The 22,630-nt window shown below is 35.4% G+C and overlaps 1 protein-coding gene across 1 annotated transcript in view; it reads left to right on the forward strand.

Annotated features, from left to right (window-relative positions):
• LOC136036457 (uncharacterized) overlaps window positions 1–22,630 on the forward strand; it is a 70,582-nt gene that overhangs the window by 5,799 nt on the left and 42,153 nt on the right. Inside the window, exon 2 of the mRNA XM_065718701.1 lies at window positions 17,886–17,993. Coding sequence (XP_065574773.1) covers window positions 17,886–17,993 — 108 coding nt within the window. The remainder of the gene's footprint in view (window positions 1–17,885; window positions 17,994–22,630) is intronic.

The raw sequence follows: 22,630 nt of genomic DNA on the forward strand, positions 1-22,630 counted from the left end.
AAGAGCCTTGTTATATGATATTTAGACATTTTGAATAAAATGGCTATTTAAATTTTATATTAGATGCATTTTGGGATAATACGATGTGTGTGTGTGAGGGGTGAGGGAGCTGCCCTCCGTTTACTTTGACTCTTAAAATGGGCACTAGAGCTTTTGATTACCAATGAGGACCCTCCGAATTTTATATGACCATGCTTTCTATAAAAACCATATATTCCTTCAGAGCATAACTTACAACCCTTGCCCTGGGGGCTGGAGGGCTATTATTAGATGCATTTCGGAACAATACAACGTGTGTATGTGGGGGGGGGGGGTAGTTGACCTCCAATCACTTTAAAAAGGGCACTAGAGCTTAAGATTACCAATGAGCCCCCTCCGAACCTTATATGACCACGCTTTCTACAAAAACCTTATATTCTCCTAGGGCATAGCTTACAACCCTTGCCCCGAGGGATGGGGGGATTTGTCATGCTCAGATACATAGTTTCCGGAACTTTCAACTACGTTGAACAAAATGGCTATCTCAAAATCCTGATTAGAAGTGTTTTAGGAAATGATAGGCATGGTGGGAGGGGAGGCATTTGTCCTCCGATCACTTTCGACTAATAAAAAAGGCACTAGTCCTCTCAATTTCCAATCGAATGAGCCCTTTTTGAAGTTTCTACGACAAAATTTTCTATAGAAAATTTTATATGCCCCTAAAGCATAACTTACAACCCTTGTCCTGAGGGATGGGGGAGAGGGGTTGTCATACCCAAAGACATAATTTCCGGAACTATCAACTAAGTTGATCAAAATGACTATCTCAAAATTTTGATTGGATGTTTGACTTTTCGTCCCAATTCTTTAAGTACGACAAACGAAACACAGAGGCCGTTTAACTGGAGCAAGAAGCTTTTTTTGAAGCACTAAAAAACTTTAGCGTAATGAGTAAAGGGGTTGAGGGAGGGGAAGTCCCTTTTTTCTTTGGAATAGCTTGTGTTCGTTTTAAGTTTCAATGTTATTTCTTAATTTCAGCTGAAATAAAAGTTAATATGATAAAGAGTCAAAATGTCCTGCAAATGTACCTTTAGACACCGTTTGGTTAGTGATTGACGCTGTAAAAAAGGTGAGGGGCCAAAACCATGCAGATTATCCATATAAAACAGAAGCTTTATAGATACACATAACAAAAAGGTACAGAAGTCTAATCTTAGTGAAAGGAAAATGAAATAAGAATAGTGAATTAGTATTATTGAGAGGCAAAAGTAAGACCCTTTTTACCACACCCATTAAGAATCGTCCTACCCGCAGCTCATAAATAATTGCATTTTGCATCCGATTTTGTCTGTTCTTACTTACGACCAATCGAAGATTATCATATGGAAGTGCTTTATGCTACTAGATGTTGATCGTTAAAATATATAATTTGATATTTCACCCTCGGAGGGTCTATCAACCCCTAGAAAAAAAAACAACGTTTCGCCAATACCAGAGTGTAACATTTCTATTGTGATTCGAGGTTGTTTGAAATTACATGTGCGGGACCATGATGGAAATCCCCTAATCCAAATTTACTTAAATTTTGGCTAGGGCAACAATGTTCAACATTATTATTTGATTCATTTCTAGTTTAATAGAGTTTTTCCTTCACTTGTAGAAGAGAATTTATTTAGGAAAAATGACCGGAAAATCATACTAAACACGACGAACAAGGGTAATATTAATTTTATGCTTTTAATTCAGTTTCATCAAAATATCTGGTACAGAGGATTATACTTAAAAGGAATGAGTACTACAAAGAGAACTGGTTTCTATATAGTAAATGAGATGGTCAGGTAGCAGCTGTGTGCATGTTGAGACTCGTCAATTTTTATTTTAAAATGTCTATTACATGTATTTATATGTTTAAAATCCCTTTGAGGCTAAATGGTTACATATTATAATGTGATAAACATTTTATGAACAATAAGGGTATTTCATAGAATTTTTAAAATATATTTTTTAGTTATTACTTTGTTCGTACATTGTTTTAAATTTAGAAGACTTTTGTACAAAAATTGTAATATATATATTGCAATAATTCATATGCTATATCTTCCAGTTCCAAACTGAATATCTTATATAATTTTTGAAAAGCTGACAAGCCCGGTAGATGGTAGGTCTGATGCCAGAAGTCAGCTAATATGCCATCGTCGACAAGTATCTTGTCTTATTAAACAGTTCGTAGTAACGAACTGTAGTAAGGAGTGACCCGGCTCAACTGTAAACAAAATTCTAAAAAATGGAATTGTTATACCAATAGGAATAGGTACATCAAAAGTATCGCATTTTAATGCTGATTATAAATACATAGGTTTCATCAAGTTTAGTCAACCCATCAAAAGTTACGAGCCTGAGAAAATTGGCCTTCTTTTAGAAAATAGGCGAAACATCCCCTAAAATTCATAGAATCTTAACTAAAATAAGACCATCACATTCAGCGTATCAGAAAACCCTCTTGTAAAAGTTTCAAGCTCCTATCTACAAAAACGTGGAATTTTGTATGTTTTGCCAGTAGGCAGATCACGGATGCGTGTTTATTTGTTTGTTTGTTTTGTTTGTTTTTTTTTCCCCAGGGGTAATCGCATCGACCCAGTTGTCCAGGAATGATGCAAGAGGGCTCATTCTAACGGAAATGAAAAGTTCTAGTGGCCTTTTTGTGTGACTAAAAAAATTGGAAGGCACCTAGGCCCCCCCCCGCACTAATTATTTTTCCAAAGTCAATGGATCAAAATTCTGAGATAGCCATTTTATTCAGCGTAGTCGAAAAACTTTGTAACTATGTCTCTGAGGACGACTTACTCCCCCACAGTCCCCGTGGGAGGGGCTACAAGTTAAAAACTTTGACCAGTGCTTACATATAGTAATGGTTATTGGGAAGTATACAGACGTTTCCAGGGGGATGTTTTGGTTGGGGGAAGGAGTTGAGAACAGGGGATATGTTGGGGGAACTTTCCATCAAGAAATTTGTCATGGGGGAAGAAAATTTCCATGAAGGGAGCGCAGGATTTTCTAGTATTATTTAAAAAAACACAATGAAAAAATAAATATGAAAGAGTTTTTTCAACTGGAAGTAAGGAGCAGCATTAAACTTTAAAACGAACAGAAATTATTACGCATATGAGGGGCTCGCCTTTTCCTAACACATCGCTCTTTACGCTAAAGTATTTTTTAGTAGTTTCAACAAAATTTAAGCTTTAGTGTAAAGAGCGAGGTACTGCCGTGGGGGTTGAACCCCAATATATATGTAATAAGAACATGAAAATACAAAAGTTCGTTACGTAAGCTAATTTATAAGTTACGTATATCTTTTCCTAATAAAAACATTCGTAAAAAATTAAAAGTTCTACTTGTCTTTTTAAGTAACCAAAAAATCGGAGGGCAACTAAGCTTCCTCCCCCGCTCCTTTTTTCTCAAAATGATTCAATCAAAACTATGAGAAAGTCTTTTAGCCAAAAAAAATAAATATGCAAATTTCGTTTTAATTAATCCTCTGCGGAGAGCAGAAATCAAAACATGCATTGATTCAAAAACGTTCAGAAATTAACTAAAAAAAAGTTTTTTTTAACTGAAAGTAAAGAGCGACATTAAAACTTAAAACAAACAGAAATTACTTCATATATGAAAGGGCTGCTTCCTTATCAACGCCCCGCTCTTTACGCTAAAGTGTTTTACTGTTTTAAAAAGAAGAGTTGAGAGAAAGAGTCAAACTTTAGCGTAAAGAGTGGGGCGTTGATGAGGAAGCAATCGATCAATCGATCAATCATCAATAATACAGTTTCACTGTATTATTGATGGTTATGATACATAATGATACATAACATTTCTAGTATTCAATACTTGAAATACTTTTTTTTTCAAAAGAAAGTTCACGGATGTGTTTATTTGTTTTTCTTACCAGGGGTGATCATGCTGAACCAAAGGTCCGAGAAAATCAGCAGAAAACTAAAAGTTTTAGTGCCTTATTTAAGTAACAAAACTGACTGCATTCCGTAATAGTGGCGTTTGCTGCTTTTCCGTGGCACCAAACCAAGATTTTGCTCCAAAGAGGATAAAGTTACTATCGATCTAGAATTCAGATGTAGCAAATCGAGTTAAACTTATAGAATTTCTTAAGATTACTGTTACTCATCAAAAGAGTTCGACCTCTATAAATTTATTTTAGATTAAAAAGGGCCCTTTTCCATAGAAAAAGCCAGCAATCTTAACGAAAATCACATCATTAGATTCAGCTGATCAGGTTTGACACAACATTTTGAGTATTTCAAGCTCGAAACCGTTCTCAGGTTTCAAGCCCCTATCAACAAAAATGTATAGTTTTGCTTTTTTTTTTCAAAATAAAGTTCACAGATGTGTGCTTATTTGTTTTTCCCAGGGGGGACCATATTGAACGAAAGGTTCTAAAAGATCGGCAGAGAGCTCTTTCGAACGAAAATTAAAAGTTCTAGTCCCTTTTTAAGTAACAAAAATGATGTTAAAAATGCACCCCGTAATAGTGACGTTTGCTGCTTTTCGTGGCACTAAACCACGATTTTGTCCAAAGAGAATCAAGTTACTATTGATTGAAAATTCAAGGATAGCCATCAAGTTAAAAGTATCAGAAAGCTATATTTTGTGATTTCAAGTTGTAGAGAAGGTAATGGAATACGGTGCCGCATTTAATTCTGAGAAGTCATGCAGTACATCTAAGATAAAAGGTTAATACGAACATTTATCATAATATTTTAACTAAGTGGATTAGCTTGATTTTTCATGCAATTATAATTATTATGAATAATTATTATAATTAATAATTAAGATGAATAATTGCACATCAGTAGTTATGATGGTTGGGCGGTAGGTCACTTTGCAGACGAGAGAGGGACAGGTGCTTAAAAAAACACGTGTCAATAACCAAATTGTCTAATTCTCTATGAACCTTGAGATAAACATTGAAAGGGGTAGGGGGGTAGGAATTAATCTATCATTCACACTAATCCTGAATAATGTTTCATAAAATTTGTTTCATAAAATTTCAGTTTTAAAATGTTTCATAAAATTTCATTGCTTCATGTTTCATAAAATTTTGCACAGTGATATGAAAGTGTGCATCAACTATTATGAAGGACTAGTGGATCATCAAGTAGGCAGAGGGGGGGGGGGAGTCAAAGAGTGCATTTTAATGCCCAAATGATCTAGTTCTTATTAATCATTTATACAAATATGTAATGAGTGTTGTGGGAAAGCGGAAGGGTTAGAAATTGATTGACAATATTTTTTGGTTGTTGGGAATATTTTTCCTCTAGGCCTTATGCCGGGGAGGGGGTGGAGTAATAGTTCCTTCCGCATCAAAACAATCTTTTTTTATTTAGAAATAGCGTCAAATATTACATTCTTTTGCCTATTGGTAGAGAAATGAAACAGGCGAAACAGGGCATAATGAGCATCGCCAAGATTTTTTCTGGGGGAGGAGGGATTACTACAAGGAACTTTGTTTTCAGTGATTTGAAATTTCAATATTTCTCGCTTCCTCTTTATATACTTTGTTTTAATGTATTTTGTAGAATATACATTTGGACATCAGAAAACCCTATTGTAGTGGTCACAATGGCTGCAACAGTGAAGAAAATCATAAGTCACGCGGAATTCCAATTCCTATAAACAAAAATATACATTTCTGTCAAACCCAAATCATGTAGCAAAAATTATTTTTATGGGTTTATTCAACAAAACATTTTTTCATCTAAAATTTGGACTAAGTGTTTGAATTTTGTCCAAAATTTTACTTAGAATCCAATATTTAAATTCTTAAGCACATAAAATGAAAAAGTGGGACGCTATCCCATTCGTCCCAATTTTTTAAGAACGACAAACGAAACACAGAGGCCATTTAACTGAAGCATAAAGATTTTTTTGAAGCACAAAAAAACTTTAGCGTAACGAGTAAAGGGGTTGAGGGAGGGAAAGCCCCCCTCATGTATGGAATAGCTTGTGTTCGTTTTAAGCGTCAATGTTACTTCTTAATTTCAGCTGTAATAAAAGTCAATTTAATGAAGAGTCAAACTGTCCTGCTGATGTACTTTTAGGCACCGTTAGATTAGTGATTGACGCTGTGCAAAAAGAAAAGGACCCAAAACCATGCAGATTACCCATATAAAACAAAAGCTTTATAGATACACATAACACAAAGGTATAGAAGTAAAATCTTACTGAAAGGAAAATAAAACAAGAATAGAGAATTAGTATTAATGAGAGGCAAAAGTAAGACCCTTTTTTCCATACCCATTAGGAATCGTCCTACCCGCAGTTCACAAGTAATTGCATGTTGCATCCGATTTTGTCTGTTATTACTTACCACCAATCGAAGATTATCATATGGAACTGTTTTAAACTATATTAGATGTTGGTCGTTAAAAAATAGAATTTTATTATTTCCCAGCACCTTTTGTTAGGGTCTGCCATCCCATACAAAAAAAAAAAAAACAACAACATTTCGGCAGTACCTGAATGTAACATTTCTACTGTATTTCCAGGTTGTTTGAAATTACATGTGCGGGACCATGGAGGAACTCCTAATCCAGATTTACTTAAATTATGGCTGGGGCAACAATGTTCAACATTATTTTTAATTCATTTCTAGTTTAATATAGCTTTTCCTTCACTTGTAGAGGAGAATATATTTAGAAAAAATGACTGGAAAATCAAACTAAACACCACGAAGAAGGGTAATATTAATTTTATGCTTTTAATTCAGTTTCATCAAAATATCTGGTACAGAGGATTATACTTAAAAAGAATGAGTAATACAAAGAGAACCGGTTTCTGTATAGTAATTGAGATGGTCAGGTAGCGGCTGTGTGCATGTTGAGACTCTTCAATTTTTATTTTAAAATGTCTGTTACATGTATTTATATGTTTAAAATCTTTTTGAGGCTGGATTGTTACATATTATAATGTGATAAACATTTTATGAACAATAAGGGTATTCCATAGACTTTTTAAAATATATTTTTACGTTATTACTTTGTTCGTACATTGTTTTAAATTTAGAAGACTTTTGTACAAAAATTGTGCTATAAGTCTTGCAATAATGCTTATACAAGAAATAAATCTGATAGCTTGTATGATTTTCAAAAAGCTGACAAGCCTGGTATATGGTAACTCTGATGTCAGGAGTCTAAAACAGTACTATGACCTAGATTTCTACAGAATTTACATGAGATCTTTTTACTTCAGATAATGATAATATCGTTACTCTAACGAGAATACATACAAAAGTTCAAACTGAGATCTTTTTACTTCAGATAATGATAACATCTTTACACTAACGAGAATACATAAAAAAGTTCAAACAAGTGTCATCTCCAGCACTTCATGGCACGTACCGTTTGCCTTCGTCTTGAAGCCAGCGACAGCTTTCGGTATACTGACAGTTGATGAAGTTTTATCTTCGTTTTTCAACCAGTAATTGACTCGGATCAGTGAATCTAGGGTGACATTTTCGAGACTATTTCTCATGTCTGTTTTGATCAATTTCAGGAGGCTGAACAAACGTTCAGCTGGAACATTGCTAAAAGGTAACGAGAATATCAGTGAAATGCACTTCCGCAGTTCCGGGTACTTGATTTCGCCACTGCGAGTCTTCAGACCAAGTATTTTCTTCCAGTATTGTTCAACTGACAGATCTTCAACTTGGGAATCTCCCAAATGAAGCTCAGTGATATCAGTCATTGCCTGTGACCTCCATTCTACGTCTGTTTTCTGGAGGGAACACTTTTCTGTTAGAACAGGAAATCTCACAAATAGTGGCCTTAGAGATCTTGGGTTCAAATTTCTTGCATTCCTTGGTTCAACTAAAGCCAAAATGTCATAAATTTCGTCTTCAAACTTGAACTGGTCTTTGATCTGCTTGATCAGACATATATAGTAGTTTCGACACGACTGGTAAAAGAGATCAATGTTATCACTTGGCTCTTGAGCATCCTCGAGTTCTTGCATAGAATCGGTTGCAGCTATTCCCACATATGTCTGGTTTAAAGCCAGGTACTCACTTGAAAGGTAAGGATCCAGTTCAGTAAACGAACCAACACTGCGAATATAGTCCAGTTGCACGAAGTTAGACGCAACATCATTCACAAGTTTGCTAACACTAAGCTTCAGAGAGTGAAGAAGTGGGAGTTCGGATTGAAAAAACTGTATTGAATTCGTTGGAAAGGCCAAGAGAGCAGTCCATGAATTCAAGGTACGGCTTTGTCAACTTGCTTTGTAATGTCGATAAGATAAGGTCATTTGTTGCAGTTAGGTCTTCAAACGTTGTTTCTACGAAATACTGAATAAGAGCAACCCGTTGCTCAATAAGCCTCTTCACACAGGCCTGAAGGGATAACCAACGGATCTGTCCCGGAGCAAGAATTCGGTGTGCTTCGTATCGGAAGAACTCCTGAAATTCGGTGAACTTCTCTCGCCTGGAAGCGCTTCTGAAAAAGTGGGCATAGATATTTCGCGCCAAGTCTTCGAATGTCTTGGGAAGTGACAAGCATGCATATGACGAGCATAAGTGAATAAGATGGCAAGAGCATTTTACATTCAAGATGTGTGGCACCATGGCTTTCATAAGGGTTGAAGTGGATCTGTTGGCTCCAAACATGACGTTAGTTGTATCTCCACAAAATCCAACAACATTTTGCCAGGGAATCGAGTTTTCCTCAATGACTTGCTTGATGCGCTTAGTCAGGCCCTCAGCCGATCCATCACTACACTTGAGCATATCCAATGCTTCGACATGAAGTTTTAGATCTTTCTCGCTAAAAAATAAAACCATGATAACTAGCTGTTTATCAATAGTACTATCAGTGGTTTCGTCAATTATCACAGAGAAAAAAGTGGTTTTGAGCAACTCGACTAACTGCTTCTGTAGCACCAACGAAAAATTCTGTCGCAAAATATTTGTAGCTTTCTGTTTACCCAATGTGACCCCTGCCAGGGCCTGGTCTTTGGGAAATAATTTTCTGAGGAGAGGAATCAAGCTGTCTGCAAGACGTAATGGCAGATTATATTCTGCCAAAAATATGCAGATCCGCTGTTCAATTTCTTTGGAATGACTGCTTACAGTCAGAAGTTTTTCGATGCTGCCAGACTTCGTCTCGATTTCACTGCTTGCTTTTATATGCTGCTTGGTCAGGGCATGCTTCGTCAACTCTGATTTCCCACAATACACATACTTCAAACAGAACTTACAGTATGGTACAGAAGTCTTTTTCTTTGACTTGTTTGACACTCTTTTCTCTATCCAATTTTTCTCTATCCACTTTTCAACAAAATTTTGCTCGTATATTTTCTTTTGGGAATTCTGCCCTGAACCCTGCTTTTTTTGGAGGAGTCACCAGGATGTGAACTCCAGGAACATCATCATCTTCGTCATCCAGTCGTCTTTCGGGACTAGATCCAATTCTAAGACTATCTTCCTCTGAGTCAGTAGACTGGCTTTCAGATGAACTTTCCATGTCAATGATCTCTAGAAAAAGTGTTTTATTAGCGATCAAAACTAGTCTATTTCTATAATTACTTGTGCAAGGGTACACAATAATTAGATCATACTAAACTATGCTCATGGGCATTAAGGTGCATATCCTCAATTAACTTAAATTACCTCATGTGTAATTTAAGTTTGCAGTATGGAGTACGGATGGACCAAAAATTTGCAATGGTTGTATTGCACTTTTTTGCAAAAATCAAAACGAAGTATGCCTAGCTTGATAAATGATAATTAATTATTTATTATGTTGTTTGTTGGTTGGTTTAGAAAATGGTTAACCTTTACTACTGCACGCCAGCAAAAACGTAGGTTTTTTCATTAGTGCAGTAGATGTAAATAGTAAAGAGTTAAATTGTCTTTATTAATAAAGTAAGTATCAAAGTAAAGTATCTTCAGATTTGGAACACCACTTTATATGGAAAAAGAAATTTGTGACCCACTTCTTCACTAGAAGATCATTGCTTTGATGTCTTCTAACCTAGGAGGGACCAACCCAAGCAAAAACAACAAAAAAGAAGTTTCTTTGTAAACCTAACTTAACAAAATACTTTAGTTTGCTACTTTCATATTGCTGCAGTCCAAGGCAAAACAGTAGATTTTACATTATTCCAAATGGCAAGTGGCAGGCAAGTGGACATGAACAAAAGACTAGACTAAATATTATTGTGTGAATCATCAGATTAAAAATAAGGGTACTCACAGCTAGTTTTAACAGAATGCAGGGTCCTTTATAGACAGTATGGATTGCAACTTTTCTGCAAAAAAGCCACAGTTTGCACCAATACCAGCATCTGTCCCTAAATTTTGACACAGAAGCCACAGTCTGCACATGTTGTATAGGAGGATGACCTTAGGTCAGTGTCTTTCAGGACCGTACTTGGTAGAAATAAGTCTTTCAACTTCCGTAAATGTCTTGTATACTTTCTTCTATGCTCAGATTGTAGCTGGAGCCTGGTTTTTTTTAGCTAAGCAATGGAGAGTGCCATTTTGTGTCAGAATGAAACATCAACGCCTGCCAATTATCAAGTCAAAAACTGTTCTTTCATGGTTTAAATCATATTTTCTTACTTCATAATTAAATTTAAGCCCTTCTGACCTGTTTAAAATTGATGTAGTTACAAAATCAATTAAAATATTCATTTTTTAAGTAGCAGAATTGCTTTTTCTTTTTTACTCCTAAAGAGGTCAGATGTCATGGACTGTACAATCATAGAAGGGAATGTATAAAAGTGAAAGAAAATTTTAGAATTGAAAAATTATAGTTTCTGACCTTTCACCCATTGACCTAAGGTCACCTCCATGGGCAGCTGGTGCTGCTCAGGCTCCCGGCTAAGGCAGCTGGTGCTTTATTTAGATAGTCCTCTGTGGATTTGCAGATAGATGACCACGGGAAAAAGAGGTCACCAGAAGATTGAAAGAATCCCTTATGCTAAGTGCATAGGCCGCATGCTCCTATTCTACAATTGCTGCCTAACCAATACTCTTTATGTTGGGCAGTTTACACCCAATCAAAGGCATTGCTTAAAAATAAACTAAATACTAGGCTACCTAAACTGAATTACTAAATACCTAATGAATGAAAATCCAAGGGATTAAAGTCGTCCCTTCCTAATGAATGTCATTCCACGCTTTAGCTTTTTTTAAATTTCGCGCTGATCTTTGTAATATAAGCCAGTGTTGCGACATAAGTATTTTCAAGAAGACTGACCATAATTTCCAATCTATAAGAATTTGTCAGCCTTCGTTTGAAAAATTCGAATTCTCCCTATAAACCCTTACTTTACCCCAGATTTCCCTAAATCCCTAGATTCGAAATAAGTGTCCCTAAAAGAAGGGATTTTCCCCTTAAATAGGGTAATCTCCCTAGAAGTGGAAGCCCTGTCTTTACTACAATTCGTTAACACGAACTGTTTCATAAGACAAGACACTTATTGACGATGGCATTTTAGCTGACTCCTGACATCAGAGTTACCATCTACCAGGCTTGTCAGCTTTTCAAAAATTATGTAGAGAAAATGTTCTGTATTTAAAGTATATGTATTATTGCAAGATTTATATTACAATTTTTGTTCAAAAGTCTTCTAAATTTAAAACAATGTACGAACAAAGTAATAACTTGAATATATATTTTAAAAAGTCTATGAAATACCCTTATTGTTCATAAAATGTTTATCACATTATAATATGTAACAATTCAGCCTCAAAGGGATTTTAAACATATAAATACATGTAATAGACATTTTAAAATAAAAATTGAAGAGTCTCAACATGCACACAGCTGCTACCTGACCGTCTCATTTACTATATAGAAACCAGTTCTCTTTGTAGTACTCATTCCTTTTAAGTATAATCCTCTGTACCAGATATTTTGATGAAACTGAATTAAAAGTATAAAATTAATATTACCCTTGTTTGTCGTGTTTAGTATGATTTTCCGGTCATTTTTCCTAAATATATTCTCCTCTACAAGTGAAGGAAAAACTCTATTAAACTAGAAATGAATGAAAAAATAATGTTGAACATTGCTGCCATAGCCAAAATTTAAGTAAATTTGGATTAGGGGATTTCCTTCATGGTCCCGCACATGTAATTTCAAACAACCTCGAATCACAATAGAAATGTTACACTCTGGTATTGGCAAAATGTTTTTTTTTCTAGGGGTTGATAGACCCTCCCAGGGTGAAATATTAAATTATATCTTTTAACGATCAACATCTAGTAGCATAAAGCACTTCCATATGATAATCTTCGATTGGTCGTAAGTAAGAACAGACAAAATCAGATGCAACATGCAATTATTTATGAACTGCGGGTAGGACGATTCTTAATGGGTGTGGTAAAAAGGGTCTTACTTTTGCCTCTCAATAATACTAATTCACTATTCTTATTTCATTTTCCTTTCACTAAGATTAGACTTCTGTACCTTTGTGTTATGTGTATCTATAAAGCCCCTGTTTTATATGGATAATCTGCATGGTTATGGTCCCTCACCTTTTTTACAGCGTCAATCACTAACCAAACGGTGTCTAAAGGTACATCTGCAGGACATTTTGACTCTTTATTATATTAACTTTTATTTCAGCTGAAAATAAGAAGTACCATTGAAACTTAAAACGAATACAAGCTATTCCATACAAAAAGGAGACTTCCCCTCCCTCAACCCTTTTACTCGTTACGCTAAAGTCTTTTAGTGCTTCAAAAAAAGCTTCTTGCTCCAGTTAAACGGCCTCTGTGTTTCGTTTGTCGTTCTTAAAGAATTGGGACGAAAAGTCAAACATCCAATCAAAATTTTGAGATAGCCATTTTGATCAACTTAATTGATAGTTCCGGAAATTATGTCTTTGGGTATGACAACCCCCCTCCCCCATCCCTCAGGACAAGGGTTGTAAGTTATGCTTTAGGGGCATATAAGATTTTCTATAGAAAATGTTGTCGTAGAAACTTCAAAAAGGGCTCATTCGATTGGAAATTGAGAGGACTAATGTCTTTTTTATTAGTCGAAAGTGATCAGAGAACAAATGCCTCCCCCCCACCATGCCTATCATTTCCTAAAACACTTCTAATCAGGATTTTGAGATAGCCATTTTGTTCAACGTAGTTGAAAGTTCCGGAAACTATGTATTTAAGCATGACAAATCCCCCCATCCCTCGGGGCAAGGGTTGTAAGCTATGCCCTAGGAGAATATAAGGTTTTTTGTAGAAAGCCTGGTCATATAAGGTTCGGAGGGGGCTCATTGGTAATCTTAAGCTCTAGTGCCCTTTTTAAGATTCAAAGTGATTGGAGGGCAGCTACACCCCCTCGCCCACACATACACACGTCGTATTGTTCCAAAATGCATCTAATAATAGCCCTCCAGCCCCCAGGGCAGGGGTTGTAAGTTATGCTCTGAAGGAATATATGGTGTTTATAGAAAGCATGGTCATATAAAGTTCGGAGAGTCCTTTGCTTAAAAATAAACTAAATACTAGGCTACCTAAACTAAATTACTAAATACCTAATGAATAAAAATCCAAGGGATTAAAGTCGTCCCTTCCTAATGAATGTCATTCCACGCTTTAGCTTTTTTTTTAAATTTCGCGCTGATCTTTGTAATATAAGCCAGTGTTGCGACATAAGTATTTTCAAGAAGACTGACCAGAATCTCCAATCTATAAGAATTTGTCAGCCTTCGTTTGAAAAATTCGAATTCTCCCTGAAGATCCCTAAAAACCCTTACTTTACCCCAGATTTCCCTAAATCCCTAGATTCAAAATAAGTGTCCCTAGAAGAAGTGATTTTCCCCTAAAATAGGGTAATCTCCCTAGAAGTGGAAGCCCTGATCTCAAATGAAGAAATGTCAAAGAGGACCCATTCTATTGTAATCCCTCAGGCGAAAGTGGATTTCTGCCGAGTAATAATACCAGGTTTATAATACCAGAGTACAGCTTAACTCAGAAGAGGTGGAATATCACGATTTCAAAGCAATTGAGGATACAAATCGGTTATATAATAAACCCTCGACAATTTGTGACGTGCTCATCAAACAGTTCGTGGTAACGAACTGTAGTAAGGAGCGACCCGGCTCAATAGTAAACGAAACTGCAAAAAACGGAATTTTGATGCTAAAATATACATAAAAAAAATTGGATTTTCATGCTGATTTTAAATATATAAGTTTCATTAAATTTAATCTTTGTCATCAAAAGTTACGAGCCTGAGAAAATTTGCCTCATTTTGGAAAATAGGGGGAAACAACCCCTAAAAGTCATAGAATCTTAACGAAAATCATAACCAGCTCCTTTCAACAAAAATGTGGAATTTTGTATTTTTCTAATATTACTTCTAAAATTTTCTAAAATTACTATAAAAAAAAAAACAATGAAAAAATAAACATGGAAAAGTTTTTTCAATTGAAAGTAAGGAGTAGCATTAAAACTTAAAACGAACAGAGATTATTACGCATATGAGGGGTTCTAAAAATACTTTAGCATAAAGAGCGAGGTATTTAGGAGGAAATAAATACCTCGCTCTTTATGCTGTAGTGTTTTTAGTAATTTCAACTATTTATTCTACGGCCTTTGTGATTCAGAGGTCACTCTTAAGGAATTGGGACAAAATCTAAGCTTTAGTGTAAAGAGCGAGGTATCAACGAGGGTTGATCCCCCTCATATACACAATAAAAACATACGAATATAGAAGTTCGTTACGTAGGTTAATTCGTAAGTTATGTATATTTTTTACCAATGAAAACGTTTGTAAAAAATTAAAAGTTCTAGTTGCTTTTTAGGTAATCAAAAACTCGGAGGGCAACTAGGCCTCCTCCCTCGCTTCTTTCTTCTCAAAATCTTCCGATTAATTGCAATTAATTAATATGCAAATTTCGTTTTAATTATTTATGTGCGGAGTGCCAAGATCAAAACATGCATTAATTCAAAAACGTCTAGAAAACGCTTTTCCTCCTCAACGCCCCGCTCTTTACGCTAAATTTTGAGTCTTTCTCTTAATTCTACTTTTTAAATCAGTAAAAAAAATTAGCGTAAAGAGCGGGGCGTTGAGGAGGAAAAGCCCCTTTTATATACGGAGTAATTTCTGTTCGTTTTAAGTTTTAATGTTGCTCCTTAGTTTCATTTAAAAAAACTTGTTTTTTTTATTTAATAAGACAAAACAAGTCAAGTATTTTCTTTAATAAGACAATTCCTTTGGTCGCTAGGCAAACACAGGTTTCATACTCAGGAATATTCCTGAATAAGTGTTTTGGGGTTGAGGGGCAAAAAAAGGTACCTAGGTTAGGTTACGTATTTAATATACTGGAATCTCGGTGACCCCACTTCCATAATTCTTTGTGATAGGTTTCATAATTTCGCTACTAAAGTATTACATTTTCATCATATTTTTTTATTTATTTCATAAGCATTAACCAAACTTCACTTTTCGAGTGTTCATTGTATAACCGATAAGCATTGAATTGAGAAGTATACTTTAGGTTTATGTCTGTGACCAACAGGGAAGTGGGGCGGGGTACAAGCAACCATGATATTTTGAAAAAGTGTAAAATTAGGAATATGACGGTACTGCTTATATTTTATTAAAATGTTTCTTTTAATAAACCCATAATCCACACTGTTACTCATTCCTCAAAGTCCTATTGTCTACCTACCTGTGTCTACCTATCTTGTCTACCTACCTTGTCTTGTCCTTGTCTACCTACTTTCTAAGATAGTGAAAAACCGCTGATCTAGAATTTGACGCCTATTATTTTTCTTGTCCCAATATCTTCTAATTTAAGGAAATTTTTCGGTGCTAGTGTGGAATTACTCCTCTTGAGAAGAAAATACTGTAAAATTCGTAAAATAATAAAAAATTCAAATATTCACATATATCAATTCTAAGGGTGATTTACTTTTACTTCCACCCCTCCCCTCTAATTCAAAAAAATATAGCCCAAATTAAATATCCTCCATGCATTGTTCTGTTTCTTAATTTCATCAACGTTGCTCCTTTTGCCGTTAAATCTAATTGAAGAAAAGAATGGCGTCTGGGAAATGTATGGAAAATGTAAGATTTTGGAGGGGGAGGGAAGGGGAAAATGGCCTTTGCTAGATTCCTTTGACAGACTGGGTGTAAGGACAGTTTTAAAATTGCCTTTTGTGGCATTTTAATTGATTAAAATGAGAAAACAACAAAATCACCCGCCTCCCCTAGATTTTGGGAAAGCGTGATTTATATTGATTGTTCTTCATAATAATTGACAGATTAATTAGCTTAGTTTAAAACTAAACTTTCATTAGATATGTTTGTCTGGCCACTTTTCTCTCATTTTCAGTTCCCAAATTTGTGTATAATGTGGGAATGAGAATAAGGACCCTTCTCTGACTGGGCAAATAAAAGTTTTATAATCAGATATGAAGAAAAATAATGGGGAAATTAACGTTGTTTTTCATCAGGATTAAAAAAATAAACTTATAGCCACTTTAAAACAAAACGTCGAAAAATAAGGCTAACATTATTTCAGAAACCTCTTGATTGTTACTTTGACAATCAAATATATGTTTTGCTTTCTCACTTTGAGTTTCCCCGCATTAAAATAATGCACACCAAAAATAATTTCAAATGTTAAAAATGATGTTACTAAAATAGTCACGTTATAGACAGTTTATTGTCGAAAATTCAGAATTTTAATCTGCATTTTTTATTCTTCATCAGCATCTTCCAAGTAGCGTGAGCCTTAAAGGGTAAAACTAGGTATTATGATGCCGACAAACTCTCAATTGATATCGCTGATATTACCTAAAAAATATGAAATTACCGTACCTTAGGAAATCTTCTAACTTATATAGCCTTGGTAGTTAGAGGAAAAGCCAGTAGCGAAACCTGGGGGACAATGTCGGTTTGCCCTTCCATCCCCATGTACCACTACCAAAATGTAAGGGGATCATAGCATTGACAAAAAAAAGTCGAGTTTAGCACCGCCTCAGAGGCCGCGCTGGAGTATACCCGTCCCCTTTGCCCCTTCTCCTAGTTACGGCCTTAAAAGGGGAAGGTAGATACCAAAGAAAAAACATCTAAAATGACTTATTGTAGAAAAACCCTTCAGTTTTAAACATAGAATATTTTTTAAAAATTCAAATGCATGCATACAATATTGACACTGAAAATGCCTAGTCGTATGCCCCCCCCCCGCTCCCCGCAAAGGGGGTCAAATGTATTTTTTTACTAACACATGTGATAAAAATAAAACATTAAGAAGGAAAATAAGAAGAAAACACAGAACTACTCTTCTATTGAGTGCAGACAGAACTTTCATATATTTTGTGGGGCGGCGGTTTGCCACAGTCATCATAGATTCAAGTTCACGCTCAGTATGACACCAAATTCTGACTCATAATTTTGGCCCAGTATAACGAACAGTTAAGCTTATTCTCAATATCTGACAAACTTCAACCGACAAATCTGTTCAAAGAGCTGTCGGGTAATTATAAAACTAAGGATTATTGGAAAAAATTAACCATATCAAATATAATGAATTGAAATTAAATGAAGTCTGTCTAAAGAAAACAAAAATCACAAGTCCCATAAAGACGCTTATCTGAATATTTATAATCGATGTTAAAAAATATCCTCATTGATTGGTTTTGAAGTATTTCAAGAGATTTAGTTACAGCTGAAAATGTAGAAGTGCAGATACGGTCAGTGTAAATGTAAAAAGAAGATGTAGGAGTGTAAATACAAAAAAAATGGAAAATGAAAGAATAATAAACGATTTTAGAATAATTGTTGGGAAAAAAAGACAAAGGCGTGATGGCATACCAAAATATGAATTTTTTCACGTTTGGGTGGCAGTTATTGTTTCACAAATCTTTTTGTCTTTAGGCACGCCAAAAGTCTTCTGCGATGACAAAAGAATGCATATCAAGTTCATTTTGACAGATTTTGGCTCAAGTGTATACCTTGACGGATTTAGAGATTATCCTGACCCAGGTAAGTCAAAATGTAATAATTCAGATGAAAAAAAACGGAGGTAAATTACTACAATCACATATGTATTTTCTTATTTACAAACTAGAGCCCATTTCTATCATCAGAGGTAGCTCACAAGTATGCTCATATGAATGTACTATCCATCTATCTATATTCTGCTTACACGCATTGTGCTTCCTATTGTTTCTATCTCTTGTTCTTGAAAGAATCATTCTATCCTTGTATATGGACATTATTCAAGTACTGCTTAGGCATTTGCGACTCTAAATTGTAGAATGACAAAAATTAAAGGATTTACAGAGAGCATCGAACTCACAAAGATGATTTTTTTTTCTTGTCAGAGGCATCACGACAGCGCTGCCTAATTAAAGAACGACATGGGCAAAATGTATTTTCTTTTCACTAAGGCACTTTGTATGGAAGGAGTTACGTAGAAACTTCGAAAGGAGCTCATTCGATCGGGAATGAAAAGTTCAATGAACCTTTTTAAGAATCAAAAGTGCTTGGAGGGCAACCAGCCCCCTCACGACAATCATTTCCCCAAACTCGTCTAATGAAATTTTGAAATAGCCATTCTGTTCATTATAGTTGAAAGGTCTAGAAACTATGTCTTTGGGGGATTTCAACTTCCGTACTGCCTTTAGGGCAAGGGCTGTAGGGTAGGCAATTCGTCCAATGGTTATATATAGTATATGTTATTGAGAAAGGCGGGCATGTTTGACTTTTACTCTTCAAAATAACGAAGGGCATTCAAGTGAGCCTTTCAGAGAATTTTGAGGGGAGTGTTGAATTATATCAGAACATGTTATGTGCCTACGGGTTCTCAAACGGGCGTAACTCAGGAATGACTGAGTACATTAATTTGGAACTTTCTGGAAATGATAAGGGAGATTTATCAAAAAGCAACAGATACATGATACTACTGCTATTGATATTGCTGCTACTACAATAACTTTCGTCATGGAAAGGCAGTGTGGTCTTCGAAGTTATCGTTAGTTACTACAATACTACTACTATCATACACTATTACTACTATCCTACGCTATTGTTAGTATAATATTTTAGTACACTGTTAGTACACTATATACAACACTATTTCTGTTGCAATTGAACTTACTACTGTGAACTACTAATGAGTTCAAGCGCATGAAGGTGAAATTTTGAGGGAATATTGAGGGGAAATTTTAAATAAATCAAAACGCACTATGTGTATGCAGTTTGTCAAAAGAGTGTAGCTTAAAAAATCGACTTGTTTATTAAGTTGAAACTCTCAGAGAATACTTAAAAGGAATGATCCATCGGCCAAAAGACTATATGTGCACGCTATTACTAATACTACTACTAAATTGCTCAAACTACTAATTCTATTGCTATTTCTTTTAAGGCTAATAGTATTAAGATGAAAAGGGCGTCAAAAGGGGGTCAGAAGGTAGTGTCAATTATATTTTTGGAACGGCTCACCGCATCAGGATGAAATTTGTGGGGTAAACTTCGCGAGGAGGCTGTTCAACTGACCAAAAGGCCAAATGTACATGTTACTACTTCTCTTTGTACTGCTGTTACTACGTTACTATGGCTGCTAATACAACACTGCCACTGCCACCACTACTACTATGATTCTAGCACTGATAAGGTTAATCGTATGAAGGTAAAAATTTGGGAGAATATATTGGGGAATATTGAATTAAATCAAAACACACTATTTACAGGCAGATTGTCAAAAGGGCCTCTCAAGAATAGATTTGGGTATTAAGTTGGAACTTACAGAGAAAGCCAAAAAAGGGAAGATCAATCGAACAAAAGGCAATATGTTCACTGCTGCTAATATTACGACCACTGCTGCTTTAACTTCCACTATTACTACTACTATTCCGAGCACAACTTCTATTGCAGCTACTTCCAAGGCTAAGAGTATCTAGATTAAATTTCAGGAAGTGTTGAAGGGGAAATTGAACCAATCCTTTCTGAAGATCCAAACATAATTTGTGCTTTACTAAAAACAAAATACATTTTAAATTTTTTCACTTTTTTAACTGCAATAAATGAAAAGCTATAGATTAGGTTGGAGGAGGAGCGTGCGTGGCTGTGTTGGCCTCAGGCGGCTTGGTGCTGCAGTGAGTTATTAGTAGTAGTAGTAGTAGTAGTATTAAGATGCTAGGGAATAAACATCAGTTTAGGTATGTTAAAAGTCAATACACATTCTTTTATTTTTGAACATTTTTCAGTAAAGTACAGGTTATGTCTCGGTCTCCAGAAGGCACGGGACGTTAGCCCTGGTCATGTTAACTTCTGATTGTTTTGAGTTTGACTCAGTTACTTATTGTAATTTCTGTTCTTTTTAGGTTTCATTTATTTATTGGTGGTGATTTGTGGTAGTCTTACGTTTTGAAAATTATTTTACTTTACTTCTGCTCATGTTTGGTTTAATGTAGCTCTTTACTTTTGTTTGGAAAACTTATTTGGTGGGAAACTTTTTTAAATTAATAAACAATGCATTCACAGCTACCCGAATGTAACTATTACTTCCACCCAAGACCATTCTCGGTTATGATAGTAATCCTATTACGGGTGCTCTGAGCATGACCTAATAAGATGTTTTCAGGGAAACTAGAATGGGATTATTTGAATTGTGGCTACTTAAGCAAGAATATATTTCTCATTTATTTATTTTATTTAAATCCAGAGTTCAATTTGTAACGAAAGAGACTTCCATATACTGGCATGTATTTTTTGGTTGTATCGGACGCTAGTTAAAAAATGAGGGTGAAAAACCAGCAAAAAAGCTAAAAATTTCTACCAAGCATCTCAAGATCATGTAGCTTTCTTTTGAAATTGCGATTGTATATTGGAACCAGAAAATTAATAATGATGAAATTTTTAAAGACGAAAACGGTTTCAAATTAAACTAATTAATTTTGTTTGTCAGTTTTCATGAATCAACATGGAAAACTGACGGAAGAATGGTCTTGCCGTAAAAATTTCATAATTTTTGAACAGACAAAGAAAAACAAAATCATACAAAGTTGCAGTTTCAGGTGCGAATAGAAATAAGACCGGTCAATGGCAATTCTGGCCTTTCTTGCTCCGGGGAAAAAAATCTTGATTAGCGCCTATTCCCCTGTCTCCCAAAAATTTCAGACCAAAGTTTAACAAAATTTTCACTAATTAACGAAATTATTTTCAGTTTATTAATTAATTAAGTGTATTCATCTAGGTAAAATTTCAAAAATTACAAAATGATTATATCTGTTGTATTATTTTTTGAAATTGTGTGCCCCTAAAATATATGTGTCCGTGACAAGTACTCACTCTGCCCCTTTCTCCCCCTTCCCTAAAAATACTGCCTCTGAAACAGATCCAGGGAGCCAAAATGTTTCTGCTAGGATGTCATTGGTACTTTGAAATTCTGCTGCTTAAGATTTTAGCCAGCCTATGACACAATTCGCTGGTCGAGAGAACTAGAGCATTAAAATCACTAAAAATGTGAACATAAATCCAAATCGCAAAAACTGTTTCAACCATTCAACAGTTAACCACAAAAAGTCATTGGGAAGTGATTAAGAAACCCTAAAATTTTTACGGTGATGGCTTCTGCATGTTTATGATTTTAGTATTTGTTTTAATTTTAGTATTTAGCAGGTTTAGGATTTTAGATTTTAATAGCTAATATTCGTATTTTTATTTTGTGGCAAGCTGCTTGGCAAACAGGCACGGATTTATTCCATTGGGGGGGGGGGGGGTTGGCTCATAAAAATGTAAAATCGACAATTTTTATGGCACTTGGTATTAACCAAGTGACATATAGCGATCGCAAATTCTGTCGGTCTGTCGGTCCCGGTTTTGCTACTTTAGGCACTTCCATGTAAGCTAGGACGATGAAATTTGGCAGGCGTATCAGGGACCGAACCAGATTAAATTAGAAATAGTCTTTTTCCCGATTTGACCATCTGGGGGGAGTGGGGGCCGGTTAGTTCGGAAAAAATAGAAAAAAGAAGTATTTTTAACTTACGAACGGGTGATGGGATCTTAATGAAAGTTGATGTTTGGAAGGATATCGTGTCTCAGAGCTTTTATTTTAAATTCTGACCATATCCGGTAACATTGGGGGAGTTGGAGGGGGCACCTAAAATCTTGGAAAACGCTTAGAGTGGGGGGATCGGGATGAAACTTGGTGGGAAAAATAAGCAGAAGTCCTAGATACGTGATTGACATAACCAAAACGGATCTGCTCTGTTTGGGGGAGGGTTAATTCTGAAAAAATAGAAAAAATGAGGTATTTTTAACTTACGAAGGAGTGATCGGAATATAATGAAATTTCATATTTAGAAGGACCTCATAACTCAGATCTGTTACTTTAAATCATGACCGGATCCAGAGTCATTAGGGGGGGGGGGGGGTATGAGGTTGGTAGATTGCAAAAGGAGAATTTGAAACATTTTTTTTGAAAAAGCTTACCTAATTAAGTGTAAAATGGCATTTAATTGAGATTTAGCCATCTCGGAATTGAAATTTAAGCTTATTTTTTAGTGTTTGCAGAGGATAAGCAGGAAAAGGAGCCAAATTAACGACATAATTTCTTATGTCAACTGAAATCGCTGGTTTGCCACCCTGTGTCTTGAAAATTCAAGAATAATTCT

This window comes from Artemia franciscana, chromosome 15, assembly GCF_032884065.1.
Source record: "Artemia franciscana chromosome 15, ASM3288406v1, whole genome shotgun sequence".
Lineage (NCBI taxonomy): Eukaryota > Metazoa > Arthropoda > Branchiopoda > Anostraca > Artemiidae > Artemia > Artemia franciscana.